We start from the raw sequence: 13,801 nt of genomic DNA, 5'->3' as shown, positions 1-13,801 counted from the left end.
GTATGCCCTTCATATGCAGTGATATAATCCTAATATTATTGCAACATTTAAACAGCAAATAACCTACCCCTGCTTAGAATGAATCTTGCTTCTCAGAGAATAAAAAATAATATAATATAAGGGACTATACTGCTGCAGTCACAGCAGCATTCAAACATAATATTATACATAACATGCTCATATATTTTGGAATGTCAACTATTTCATTTTAATAAACTAACTGAATTAGCTTGAAAAAGAGGGTCACCATTAGCTCAGAAGCATGTAGAAGTCAAAGAGAATGCTCTAGTCCAATAACGCAAAAAAGAAAACTCATCAATAAAAATATTCTTAAACAACATTTTAAAATACCTATATAAGATTAAGTATTTGGTAATAAAAATAAATAAATGACTCATTCATGCATGCACAACATTCAATAACAAATTTAAAATCTCCAGTCTTCTGTTCCATCGTTGTGACCTACCTGTGGCAGGGCAGAGCTGAGCTGGCGCTGCAGGGAGTCTCGGTCATAGATCACGTCCTGCAGATGCTGCTGAGCCAGTCCCAGGCTCTCCTGGGTCTCCCTCAGCGTATCCAGGAGTCGGTCCCTTTCGTCCAGCATGTTGACCATCAGCTGCTCGAAGTGGGAGTCCGGATCTGAGGCGCTGCTCTGTGAGCCGCGCTGGCTCAGCGCCGTGTCCTCGCTGATGGTGGGCATCACTTCGCACATCATCTTGGCTCTGGTCAGAAGAATAAAGAGTTGAGTTTAACCAAAGATTAAAGCACCTTCCATAGGAAATGTAACTTCAATTTGTTTTTTTCCCATTAATTATGCCAAAAATGTGTGTTTTTTTTTTTTACAAAAGGTAAAAACTCCACTACTGTTTGATATTTTCTGGTTCTTTTTTCACATGGTTAACATCATGAGTGCCCAACCCCAACAAAGAGCTCACATGACAGGAGACAAGTATGCACATTCGGTTCCGAGTAAAGCAAACATATGTGTGTGAGTTTGTGAGAATATCCACATGCTGTTGTTTAAACTGCTGTGCGTAATTGCTTGGGCCCGACACAGTTGGAGCTTGGCTCAGCATTACATCGGTATCTCAAAGCTCACAGAGACGTCTTGGGATGCTGGGCATTCTGCCCTAGATTTCACGCTTGTGCTGTTTATTGGGGCAGCTCAGATCATGTTACATAATACACTACATCTACGCTATAGCGGATATGGGAGTCCATATTCCGAGCTCCCTGCAGGGTCTTCCCATGCGCAGGGAGCCATTCTCACCGGCGGGTTGGTGAGTGAGACAAAACTATGTTTGCATCAGTGAACGTCATAATCATAAGATGAAGCAATGAGCCACAAAATGACACACATTATGAATAATTCAACAGTTTAAGAAAAAACATGGAGAGAGAACAAGTGGATGTTCTGCTTAATAAAGTGGAGCTAGTTTAGCTGGCTTACAACTGTAAAAGATTGGTTAATTTAAAACAAAATGAATATATGTTCTAACAGTAAATAAATGCATATTTGATCGTATTTATTTATATGAAGGAAATCCTCATATCGATATGTTTTTATGTTATGAACTTGCTAATACACTAAAATGAGAAAGGATTTAAGGAGGAAAATATTTTAGTTTTACATCCACTTTGCCCAGCTGAGTGGTGTTACACTAACGAGCCACTCACCAGCAGGTTAAAGGCACAGTGTCAAATGTTTCTGATACACAACTGTTAGCAGTGGTAGAAAAGATGTGACTTTAACAGAGGTAGTTATTTATCAACAGACATAAAACATTCCAAAGTGGAATATTGACCAGAGTTCACAGATTCGAAACTGCACACAACACTGGAAAACATGACAAAGCAAAAAACTCGTTGAATGTCATAATGATTATATTTTTCTAGCCCTTGAGGATTTAAGTCCTTTATTTCTGAAATTGAGGCAGTTTGTGCAAGGAGGTGGGACAACTTTACTCAAAATAATAAATAGTAAGCTTGCACATATCCTAAAATATGTTCCCACCAGAGCAATAATGCTTTAATTTCTTCTTAAAATGTATAGTTCTCCTTTACGGACATTTCAAATGTCTCATTTTTTTCTTTGGAAGCCAGACGTTCAGCACGCAGGCGACCATGTTCCTCAATGTCCAAATGAGCTGGATGAATTTAGCCTTACGTATTCCCTGTGATTTGACCTAAGCCAGGTGTATTTAGTGAAATTTCAATATCCAATTGAAGCGTCCTCGTTCCCTGTGGACGTGTTACAATGCCGGCTCTGTGCCTCAGCATGTTCTGGCATTAAGATGGGCTCTGCCATATCTTCTCAAGGCGACGGGCCAGGCTCCCGATGGCTCCCCATTCAGACACCATCCGCTACTGTTTAGCCCAGAGAGAGACTGTGTCTGCACGCTGTAGCTGGACCGGCTGCTCATGCAAGCCTTTCGCTTGGGGAGGAGACTTGTTGGCAGGGAGTCTAGGACATTGGTTCTTGAATTTTAAGTAGAACAAAGTGATTTATTCGTGTACATGACTCAGTGCTTGAAACGGTGTAAAACATTACTTCTTTTTAATCTGACATGCTTTAGTAAATTTCAAATGGAGGCATTTAAGGCACCAGCATGCGTAATAACACCCGGCATATAATAATAGTGGTATATTTGTGTACTTAAATCAGAGTGTTGTGCAGATGCTTATGTACAACTTAGCTCACACGGTTCCTTTATTCACATTCGTGCCCCTTTTGGTTTGATCTCAGTCACTCCAAACCTTTCAGTGCAGTGAATCCTAATGATTTTTTTTTTCAAAGCCTCAAAACCTATAACGTTTTTAGTTTATTTACTTAAATCAAAGATTCAGGAACAACCTCTACAAAAAAATGCCATTTTGTAAGAGCATTTGATTCATTTCCTGAATGGTTCTACTAAAACACTGAATATTAAGGACATGCTGGCAAATTCAATAAACCAGAATATCAATAAAAACAGTTATTTCACAAATTCAACTCAATAGAGAAGCTTATATTAACTATACACAAAAATAAATACTTATTTTCTAAGAAATTGTTTCTAATGAAACATGGGTCCCCAGGAGTCGTTTGGTTCTGTACTTTTCCTTCCACTTAACTCTACAGTGAAATTCTTTAAGACAGCCCTGGGTGAACAGTCCCCTAATTTAGGGAAGACCTTTTCTAGCTTATAGACCTTCCAGAATTAGACTCTGGATAATTATTAAATCAGCCATCTTCCCCTTGTTTGTGCCATAGGATTAGCAGAAATATATCTATCTGAATGTAATTAATGTACCTAGTGGGGTTTTACTTTTTGTATTGAATTATTGAAATACATTAACATTTGAATGATATTCTAACTTTGACACACCTACAGACACATGACAAGCAATAAACATGTGTGACTTTGTCATGTTCAATGGCTCATAAGAGCTGAAGGTGGAAAAAGAACTGCAAACGCATAAACATGCAAAATTATTGGGATTTTCACTGCATGCCATATGCCAATCAGTGAATTATTCAAAGGCGTAGGAGAGTTCCCCTCCCCAATCAGAGCGGCAGATCCAGAGAAACTTTCTAGCCTTGCAGCCTTATAAAACTCAGAAACCTGACACCAGAAGAAAGTTTGGGGATTAAATGAAAACTACTAAGCACACTTTGACTCAGCACCTACAAATTTCAATGCCATACACGTGAAGTGGTGCCATGGTTTTCTACATTAATTGCAGGTATAAATATAGAGAGTACAGCATGCATATGTCGTCAACTCACTTCTTTCTAATACCCCTAAATAAAATCCCATGCAAGCACTGAAAATGTGACTTTGATCCAAATCTACTGTAACTTTAAACTGTTTTTTTATTCACTATGATGGTATTTAGCATTATGTGTAATATTTGATTGGAAATTGACCACAAAGTCTCTGATATGTGCGCCTTCATTTTACACCAGGGCTGCATAAAATATTCTGAATATGTTGTCATTGAAATATCAGTATGCACAATATTATTAGCACAACAGCTGTTTGGAAGCTTAATATTTTTTAGCTATTACATTCATGTCATAAACACATTTTGAGTGTTAAGATACTCAGCTTGTTGGATGGATTCTCTCAGCGGTAGTTTCCCACACCTGGCACAGTTTTCAGCTTGTTGCATGCTAAAGGTCACAGACAGAGCTGGAAGTACAGAAGAATTTCAATCTATATCATCTTTGCATTTCACAATGATATCTAGTCATATGTTTTTCCAATATGCTGCAGCCCTACTTCAGGCTTTGCTAAGTTGTGCTTTGCTGCAGAAAAAACAAAAAGGGCTTATGTGCTGTTGAGACGTTTTCATTTAGAAACTTAAAGCTGCCTGGTTAAAACATGGATTCAGGAGAGTAGGCTGAGAAACTAAGAAGAAGATTAACAGAAGCATGCTGAGAATGATAGCTAAATTGTTCTCTTTCCTTGCTCAGACATTACATTTTGAACAAAAGTAGCACACAATGCATGGTTTCACAAATTTATGTCCCAAAATTCTTGTACAGCAAATGTTTTATAGCTTCTTTTTCGACTGATGCTCTTTCTTGCAGATGTGATAGTAAAAGTGGACTTTACTTGTGAAAAGTGCTGATTGATAACCTGAAATGTTGCTCTTTCAAACAACTCAGAGTAGAACTGCAGTTACAAGATAGTAATGCCTTTCAGAGATGTTCTGAAAAACCAAGCTGAGATACTTCGTTTCCTAAAATAAAACTCAAGCAGCCAGTGAAAAACAGATGTAAATTTAGCCAATAATAGCAGGAGCAAATCAGCGTGATGTGGTTAATTTCCCAAAACGACTTCAGTTCATCTCATTTATGTGACAATTGTGTGAGCAGATAAGTGGTGCACAAAAAACAGCTGTATATTCTTGAGCTTTCTATAACCAAGTGAGGCAAATTCAGCACAATTCACCACCTGGAGAACATCAAAAGATGTGCTAGCATGCGAGGGTGTGCAGAACAGAATGTAGGACTCTGTGGCTTTGGAGATAAGCTGTACTGCTGCATGCTTGTTGAGCTGACTTTGGAAAGACTAATATAAATCAAATGTGTTTAAGGGGTTCTTATTACAAAGAGGGGCATAATTAATGCCTTAGATTGATTAAGTAAGGGGATGGTCATTTAAAATTTTAATAGAATTACAGAAAATATAACCAAATGCCAATTATAGGACAAATTGTTATAAATTTGAAGTCTATCTTTAGAAAACATTTGCGAAAATCTTATGATTCAATCATTAATGTTAATATCCCCGCAACAGGACGAGAAATTGTTGGATATTAATCCGCTCAACTTGCATCAGTACAAGCTGATTACAAGCCCTGCATCAACGGGAGAGACTACGGGGAAATTCCACTTTTAAATAATACCCAATTTCTTGGCAAACAGTCAAGCACAAAGTGCATCCATTGATTTCATTTGTGAGCTCAAAGGGTAATGGGAAAATTGCTGCTTGTCTTTCCTTCCCAGCCTGGCATACATGTCAGGCTGGCAGGTGGGAGAAGACTTGTGCAGATTTTTTGTGAATGAAACTGGCCAGATTGGACGGTACAACTCATGGTGCTGTGAAATCTGATTCATATGGCATCCTGCACCACGGAAGCCTCTGACAACAAGGCCGACATGTCTGCCAAGAAAAAAAAAAAACAAAACACTATTCAGGTGTATTTTGTTTTAGAACTCCCACTGGAACACACTTCAGTGATTCAGCAAAGAAAAAGCTCATGTCTGCATCACAATACTGTCAAATGAACGATTACAGGCTGATATTAACACTGACTTATCTGTGCTTATTTAAAGAGCAGCCACATGCTAGAGGTGTTCTAATAATATGCCATCTTCTTCTATGAAAAATAACAAGCACATCTTTGTACTTTTGTCATTTTGGTATTCCAGACCCTGGGACAAAATAGTGAACCAAAATGTGAACAGAGTGAAAAATTTTCACATCTTTTTTTTGTAGAATTTTTTTTATTCTACATTACTCTCCGAACACCATTGCTTGTTGTCTTTTGTGTTTGAAGGGTGATATTCAAATAAGCTCACATATTCTTATGAACACTAATGGTTACATTGAATTACATTTTATTGAAATTAAGTAGTATCAGAGTGTAACAGGTTGAATACAAATGCATGTCACACTTTTTGTGAAAAATGCTCATTTAAAAAAAATAAAAAAATTAAAATAAAGATTTTTTTTACCTTCCATTAGGCAGAAATTTAATTTGGTTTTAAAGGTTAACATCTAAATAATACCCAATTGTGTATGTAATGTGCAAAAATTCACATTATAAATTATATTTTTTGTATAATGCTGTCTTAGAGTCAGATAGTCCATATGGTTTCAACTTAATCTCCCTCTGCAAAAACATAACACAGAGAAATAATATCTCTCTGATATTTTTAACATGAGGTCAGTTTGAGGCCAGAAAGCCATTTTTCCCAAAAACTAAAAAGGAACCTCAAAGGACAATGAATGATTTATGAATTTTCTCAAGTAAAAACGCAACCTCAAGTAAGATTCTCTTAGTATTTATTTTTTGTTTTTCTTTGGGGTTTGCACCTGGAATACATGTTTTTGGTTATTGTGGTTCAAGAAACATCAGAAGGTCATCTGAAGATATGAAAAAAAATTTAAAGATTTCTCTATCACTTGTGTATACATAAAGATAAATGTACTGGAAAGAAAAGATATAAATAAACAAAATAGGGCATCCATTTTTCAGATAGCTCCTGGGAATATTTTTTTTTAGATTCCCTAAATAGAATCATGACATTCTGTTCCTGAATGGATTGATTGTTGCTCTTAGGTGGAGGACTTGCTAGGTTTGCCACCCTAAGGTGACAACAGGACAGTTAGAGGTTTATTTTGAATGTTCGCTATTTAAGAGGGGATCTAAGAAGATTTGCTGGTTCTCCACATTATGTCTGGAGGGGTAGTTTGAGCCTTAAAGTACCCCAGGGGGAACTGCTTGAACATGTCCCACTAGGAACAAACTGCTGTGAATATCCGCTACATTTTGAATTATTCACTATTTTACGCTACATTTCACTGGCATTAGATTAAAAATAAAGTTACTGTACTTTAAAAAAAAATACATGTCTGATGATGAACTTTGCCTTCATGCTATATGTTTTATGTATGTTTCATAATGGAAGCAGAAGAGAGAATGGTTATTTTTTATGAACTAGTAAGAAATGTAATGTAATCATATTTTGATGCTCGGCACGTTTCATTTAAAACTGACAGAGTCAGCAAAGCAAATAAAAAGTACATAAGATGTAGAAGCACCAGAAGGAAAAGCACACCGCAAAGGCAAAAAATACAGAAAAAGTGTAAAGATTAATAACATTTTTACACATGTATTTGTATTTACTAAAGAAATATGAACTTTCATCTGTCCTGGTCATCTGTTTCATCACGATTCTCTGCAATCTGAAAACAGATGACATTCAGCTCGTCATAGGAGCATGTTTCCATGTTAGTGTGAACTTCCCCATTACATTCACTGTTAAAAACTGAATGAAGCAGCCCAGAAAGGTGCAGAAATATTTACGTCCAAAGGTAACTGGACTGGTAAAGATGTGTGTGTTTCCCCTCACTGACATGTTGCTTCCCACTTCTGGTCAGCTGGCTGAAAAAAAACGTTCCTATTTTATTTCATTTACTAACAGAAACATATAGGAGGGGGAAAAAACCTTCAGGTTCCTGGTAATTAAAACTTTAAAACAAGAAGGTTTAACTGGACCCACTACTGTCTTTTAAAACATAAAAGCAACAATTCTTCATTTTGCTGTAGACTGAATTGAAAATTTAGGAATCCACAACAAAAACTTATCAGTTCTCAAAAGCCAAAAGGAAATATTTCTTTTTATCTTTACTACATTCAGCAGACTATTAATATGTATATTTACTTAAATCTGTGTTTCATATTGTCGTCAGTGCTATTCTGAGTGGAGTTGTAAGATGTGAATGACATAGATGGGAGGAAGAGGATGGATGTGAATTTCCACCTGCTGCTAACGGAGACAGGAAAAGGGAGAGAAGTAACATTATGTGTGACCCTTTTTTTGTTGTTCTTAATAGAAGCCAGAGATCAAAATCTGATCATTTTCCATTGATCGGTTCTGATTGGTGCAGGTCAATCGTTGGAAAATCAGTTTTTCCTCTATTTATTAAATGCATCTAAACTGAAAATTCGATTTTCTATTTTAACTGTAAACACATAAACCAACAGCCTATCCTTAATGCATTTTTTTTATTTATTTAAATTTAGATAAAGGTTACAGACATACTTTTAAGAATTAGTGTCTTTTTTCTCTATCAGAGAACATTTTCTTGTATGTTATGTTGAACAAATCTAACAAGAAAAAAATAAATCATCAGGTCTGATCTGAAAGGAAAACGGTTATCAGCCTGGAAAAGCTGAATTGTTGCAGCTTTACTTCTGAGTGCACCTTGAAATCTACCTGCAGGGGAGCATCTGTGGGACTGATGAGGGCTGCATGTTCACTGATTGTGTGCTCATCTGTAAGTAAGTCTGCATGCACATGAAAGGATGAAGAGACCATGTGTAGCCTTTAATGCTGGCCACAATCTCAACCCTACAGCAAGGTCATGCAAAGCCTCAATCGATGGAGACTGAATAAGGTGAACATAAACGGCCAGTAAGGTCAACCTTGAACTTATTCCAACAAAACTGAATCATCAAGAGCATTTTCAATCAGCTTTGCTCTGAAAGTCTGAGCAGTAGTCACTAAACGTATAGAAGTCGTAAAAGCAAGAGCCACAGGTAGCCACTTCTCTACTTCAAGGCAATAAACATTTTCTGCGCTCCAGACAAATTAGGCAGTTTAGATTGTAAGGGGAGTGCAATCCTGACTTCACATAAAGCCTCTTTGAGCCATTTACACAGAACGTCCACGCTGCTACAAATCCCATGTACTCCCTGAGTGGTGCGCTTGCAAAAATAATAATAGCAAAGAGCAGATTTACCATTAACCTTCTAACAAGATGCCAACACCTGCAGGTGTGTGTTCTTCCATTTCTGCATTTGTTTAGTCAAACGTGGCCACCGAGAAACAGGTGGCTGAATTCAGTCTCCACTCCACCGCTCTCTCTGGCTTTGAATCACCATAATAGCCGGTAATAATGTGGTTTAAAGGAGGGGCAGCTGTGCCTCACATGACACCTCCTCATCATGCTGTCATTAGCCGCGCAAATACACACACACACACACACACACACACACACACACACACACACACACACACACACACACACACAGATAGGCCTGACTGCGGCGCTGATCACATCTTTACACCGCTGCAACAGCTCCGCCTCGCTCTCTGAAATGATAATTGGGGAGAATCCTTGGCCATTGTCTCAAGCACATTACATCATGCCAGCCTCTCAGTCTGCATCCCGCCCACCTTTAACTCTCTCCGCTGTCTCTCTGCTGTGTGACAGCCGCCGGTTCTGTTTCCCCCCTGCAGTGTCTTGCAATGCCATTAACCGCAGATATGAAAAATGATTGCTTCTAGAGCATCCCACACCTCCAGCGGAGCCAGGCTCCAGAGTTCGCGAAGCAAAGAGGGCACCAGAAAATCACCTTGAGCTTGCAAGAACAGGGGCAATGTAGGTCAGCACAACACCGGCTGCAACAGTGTGCATACTCACATTTGATCCCTTTACTATCAGCAGAGGCTCAGGCGGCGGATCAGTCACAACTGCAGTCCCTACGAGCTACAGCGTGAAGCGGACAATCCTAGGAGGCTTCCTCAGAGGGAGCAGGCAGCGGCGGCAGCGGCGCCGCGGATCCGGTGGTAGAAGAGGAGGTGCGGCTGGTCCCCGCCGCTGCTGGCATTGTCCACACAGAGAAACACCAAAGGAGAAGCAATAATCATCTAAAATTAGCCGCGTCGAGCGATGACATCTGATTTCCGGGGTCAAACGCGCGCGCACACACGCATGCACGCCGGCGAGGAAATTATGGCACGTTGCGAATTCTGCTGCGATAAGCGGAGCTGGAAAAGACCATTATGGGAGCTGACGGAGGGGGAGCAAGAGGATCTTAAAGTTGCAGCTGAGCTATTCTTCCTTCATTCCAAACAGACCAAAAGTAATAATAATAATAATAATAATAATAATAATAATAATAATAACAATTTCCTATATAGCAATGTTTCAAATGGCACATATGATATCCAGTGCTCGACTATAAATTTAAGATTTTATTTTACTTTTTTAAAGGTAATTTTTTACAGGACACCCATGAATGAATGCAAATTTAGGAGAAGGCTTAGTTTTTCCCAAAAAAACACCTGAGGTTTTATTTACCTTCTTCTGCTGCGTGATGGTCTCCAAGTTTCCAAATACTTCATATGAATTCAGTCATATTCACGAGTGATTTTCATTTATTTACTTTTGCTCATTTACAGCATATCTGTTATTAATTAGCTGATCTTTGTAGTATTTTTTTTATACTCCTAAAATCTGACTCAATTCTTTTTCTTAGATATAAACATAATATATAGATGCTTCTGAAAGTGTATTTACAAAAAAGATGATTTTTCTTATGTAATTCTTTTTTTAAAAGAACGTGTTTTGATTTATTTTCTGATATTCTAACTATTACGGCTGTGAGTCTTTGACCTGAATTATGATTTAATCTAAACCAGATTCCTGCAGTTTTGATGAAATGTTTAGCAGTGTTGTCTCGATATTCACCCTTTATTTATGTTTTACAGTCGGAATGGTGTGTTTTCAACAGTCTGTAACAATAATGGTCACATTTGACTGCAGTACCTTCAAATAACATATTTGTTCTTGTTCATTTAATCTGTTATGCCATTCAGCTGCAGGTTGTGTGCTTTCTTTTCTTGTAAATGCTTCCTTCTGTTCTTTGCATTAAAAGCGAAGAGTTGTTGTGATAATTTGATTCAAATAACCTCCTCTAGAATACAATATGCACTGTGAGCAGAAAGGTGAAGCAAGATAAGCAAGAGCAGCGCTCACACATTCAAAACAGACAAACACCACTAAAAGAAACAATATCTATCTCTTAATCTATCTCTTCATTTCTAACCATCTGTTTATTGTGTGTATACTGCCAAAGCAAATGATTTGCACTGCAAAGTCTAAAGATAAAAACCTAGACAGCAAATCTGAGTCACTCTTCTGGTTCTGGCCTGCGGGCAATAAAACGCTGAAGTGTCACCAACTAATGAGTCTATACTCAGTCTTGGCATTAAGAGCCGATTTCTTCCCCCAAGGGTTTCTGATGACTAAAAATATGACTCACTTTGTATGCAAAATAAAAACAAACCTTTTAAGAATCAACTTCATAAAATACTGTGAACAAACATAATTGAGAGAATACATAAAAAAAAATATATGTAAATGTGTTATTTTAATTTAGATTTTTATTCTCTAAAAATAGAAATAGTGAATCTGCATAATCTTGACCCCTGGGAGCACGCTGCCTTGTGACCGTTTCAGAGCTGAAAAAAATAATCCACTTTTCAGCTCATCAATTATTAAAGATCTTCAAGTGGTTTTGAATGTCACTGAGATCCGCATTGTGCTGATCAGCATAGCAGAGATTTATGGAGAACAGAGCATAAACGCTACATTTACTCATACAGTACAGCAACTGATAACACACCAGTGTGGGTGATCTTTCTATCTGACTTCTCTTTAATACTCAGCTTCAGATTCTTCTAATGAATGATGTGCTTTGATATGTCTTTCTTCTCGGCTGTCAGCTGAACTTTCCAATGAAGACGGAGCGAGCAAAAGGCCAAACAGTACACCCTCCCACACATCAGAATAAATAGAATGTCATTATGACTGCATCTTTGATTTAAGTCTCTTGTGTCAAGATTCTTAGAATAGTATTGATGTGGAGATATTTCTTCTTCTCAAATATTTACACAAAGCCCGGTTTTTCTTCGTATAATTTCCTGGTATGAATGGCGAGGTGAGAATCTGATGTCGAGTTCAACGCAGATACAATAATGCCTCGCAAGTGAACTCATGTCCCTTGGACATTTTCACTGTTTATCACATTACAACCAAAAAATTCAGTGTTAGTGTTATTACATGTTTTATGTGTATGAGACAGAACATAAAGTAGCCCAAAAAATATGAATTGCAAGGGAAATTGCGGAAGGCTTTCTGGTCAGATGAGACAAAAACTGAGTTCACCTTCTGTCAGAACCTGCAGTGGAATGTTTTACATCAAAGACACAAATCCATTTGAGAATCTGTGGCAAGAGATGGAAATGTTTGAGCAGCAATTTGAGCTTGAGATATTTTTCAAAGACGTTAAGCCCAAAAGTCAGCCCTCAGATGTGCCATATAGGAATTGTAGCACTGTAAACTGCAGCAAACAGTGGAAACGCACACCACACTTTACACATGTACTGTCGATGCAAAAATGACAAACAGGGCACATATGTCAGCACTTTTGATAAATATACTGTTAAAATGTAATGCAAACAAGGAAACACACCAGAAAAACAAGAAGGAAGCTCCCTCTTCCTGTCTTGTTGAGAATCTCTACAAATCAATGCTTCGTCCCAGTGATTGAATTCTCTCAGATTTATTTTATCACCGCCTCTTCTATCTTTAGCTTGAACAGTTTGCATCCTAACTTTATGACTTCTTCAAGTGTCAGCAGCAGCAGCAGGATCAATCAGAGGCTCTAAATAATTGCCGACTGTCCGGGGCTTGATGTCACTGTCCGTGGTGCTGAATCTGTTGTGTATTATTGCTCTGCGGTCTTTTGGAAAAGATTCGCTGTATTTTGAGATAAAATGAATTTCAATTGGTTCCTCTCAAATTTCTCTGCAAATGAAACTAAATTAACATCCATGAGCCACTGACTTTATCTTCTGCCTCATTTTTCTATCTCTGGGCTGTGTTTTATCTGACAAATAAGTAAAACCACTACAGTACAATGTGTTAAAATGCTCCATGTTTCAAGCTAACAGAAATAATGAGCCAGGAAAGAAACACTGTATTTGTAAAAACATGCACTGTACTTGATCCTCATTGCAAAGGAGCATCCTTCATTTGTGTGACAGTTTAATGCAGAGCAATTTGTTTATTATCATTTCATTATTCATAGATGAACAGAGCTCATTCCTTGCAGCCATTACAGTGACCACAATGTGATACACTTGCCTGGTTATAATGCAGATTACCGCTCATATTGCATCCCACCCACTATATTGACCCACCATGTGTCTGACTGCTACTACACTCCCATATCGCTGAGTCGTTCCATATTAATTTCCCCACAGGAGTGTGTGTAAGCCTCTGCATATGAATGGGTGCAACGTGGCCAAGTGATGAATATGAAAAGGCTTTCATATCTGAACGCCTTGAAGCTAAGGAGTCACATACTATATTGACTTTTCTTTCCACCAAGATGGCTGTGCAGGCCGATGTGGAAACCTCAGTCTGTTGTGACGGCTCATTTGACTGTTATCTCTAAAAACAATGCTAAAATTAGCTCAGGTCAAATAGCAGCGATCAAAGGAATAAATTGGAACTCATGAAACCAGATCTTTAAATAGAAGAACACCGTGCAGTCTTCTCCTTCTTATAATGTGGCACACTCCACGTCGTTCCCCCACCTCATCATGCAAATATCAGTAAACTAAAAACAGTCTATAGAGGAGGCAGGGGGTAATAATTACCTATACAGGCTAATTATGGAACTTTACACTCAGAAAATAATTCAGGTTATCTACAAGTCTAAATAA

General features: G+C 38.0%; 1 protein-coding gene across 8 annotated transcripts in view; it reads right to left on the bottom strand.

Annotated features, from left to right (window-relative positions):
• ppfia2 (PTPRF interacting protein alpha 2) overlaps positions 1-10,066 on the bottom strand; it is a 120,055-nt gene extending 109,989 nt beyond the window's left edge. For 4 of the 8 annotated variants that reach the window (XM_028043411.1, XM_028043409.1, XM_028043416.1 and 1 more), the window contains exons 1-3: positions 9,708-10,065; positions 4,093-4,175; positions 467-722 (exon numbers count right to left, since the gene is read on the bottom strand). In XM_028043411.1, coding sequence (XP_027899212.1) covers positions 467-715 — 249 coding nt within the window. In that variant the 5' untranslated portion in view covers positions 716-722; positions 4,093-4,175; positions 9,708-10,065. Of the gene's footprint in view, positions 1-466; positions 723-4,092; positions 4,176-9,707 lie in introns of all 8 variants that reach the window. The other 4 variants (XM_028043407.1, XM_028043410.1, XM_028043412.1 and 1 more) reach the window with 2 other exon arrangements.
• Between the last annotated feature and the right edge of the window lie 3,735 nt (positions 10,067-13,801).

The sequence above is a fragment of the Xiphophorus couchianus genome, chromosome 17 (genome assembly GCF_001444195.1).
Source record: "Xiphophorus couchianus chromosome 17, X_couchianus-1.0, whole genome shotgun sequence".
Classification (NCBI taxonomy): Eukaryota; Metazoa; Chordata; class Actinopteri; order Cyprinodontiformes; family Poeciliidae; genus Xiphophorus; species Xiphophorus couchianus.
This window is presented reverse-complemented; position numbering and strand designations above follow the sequence as displayed.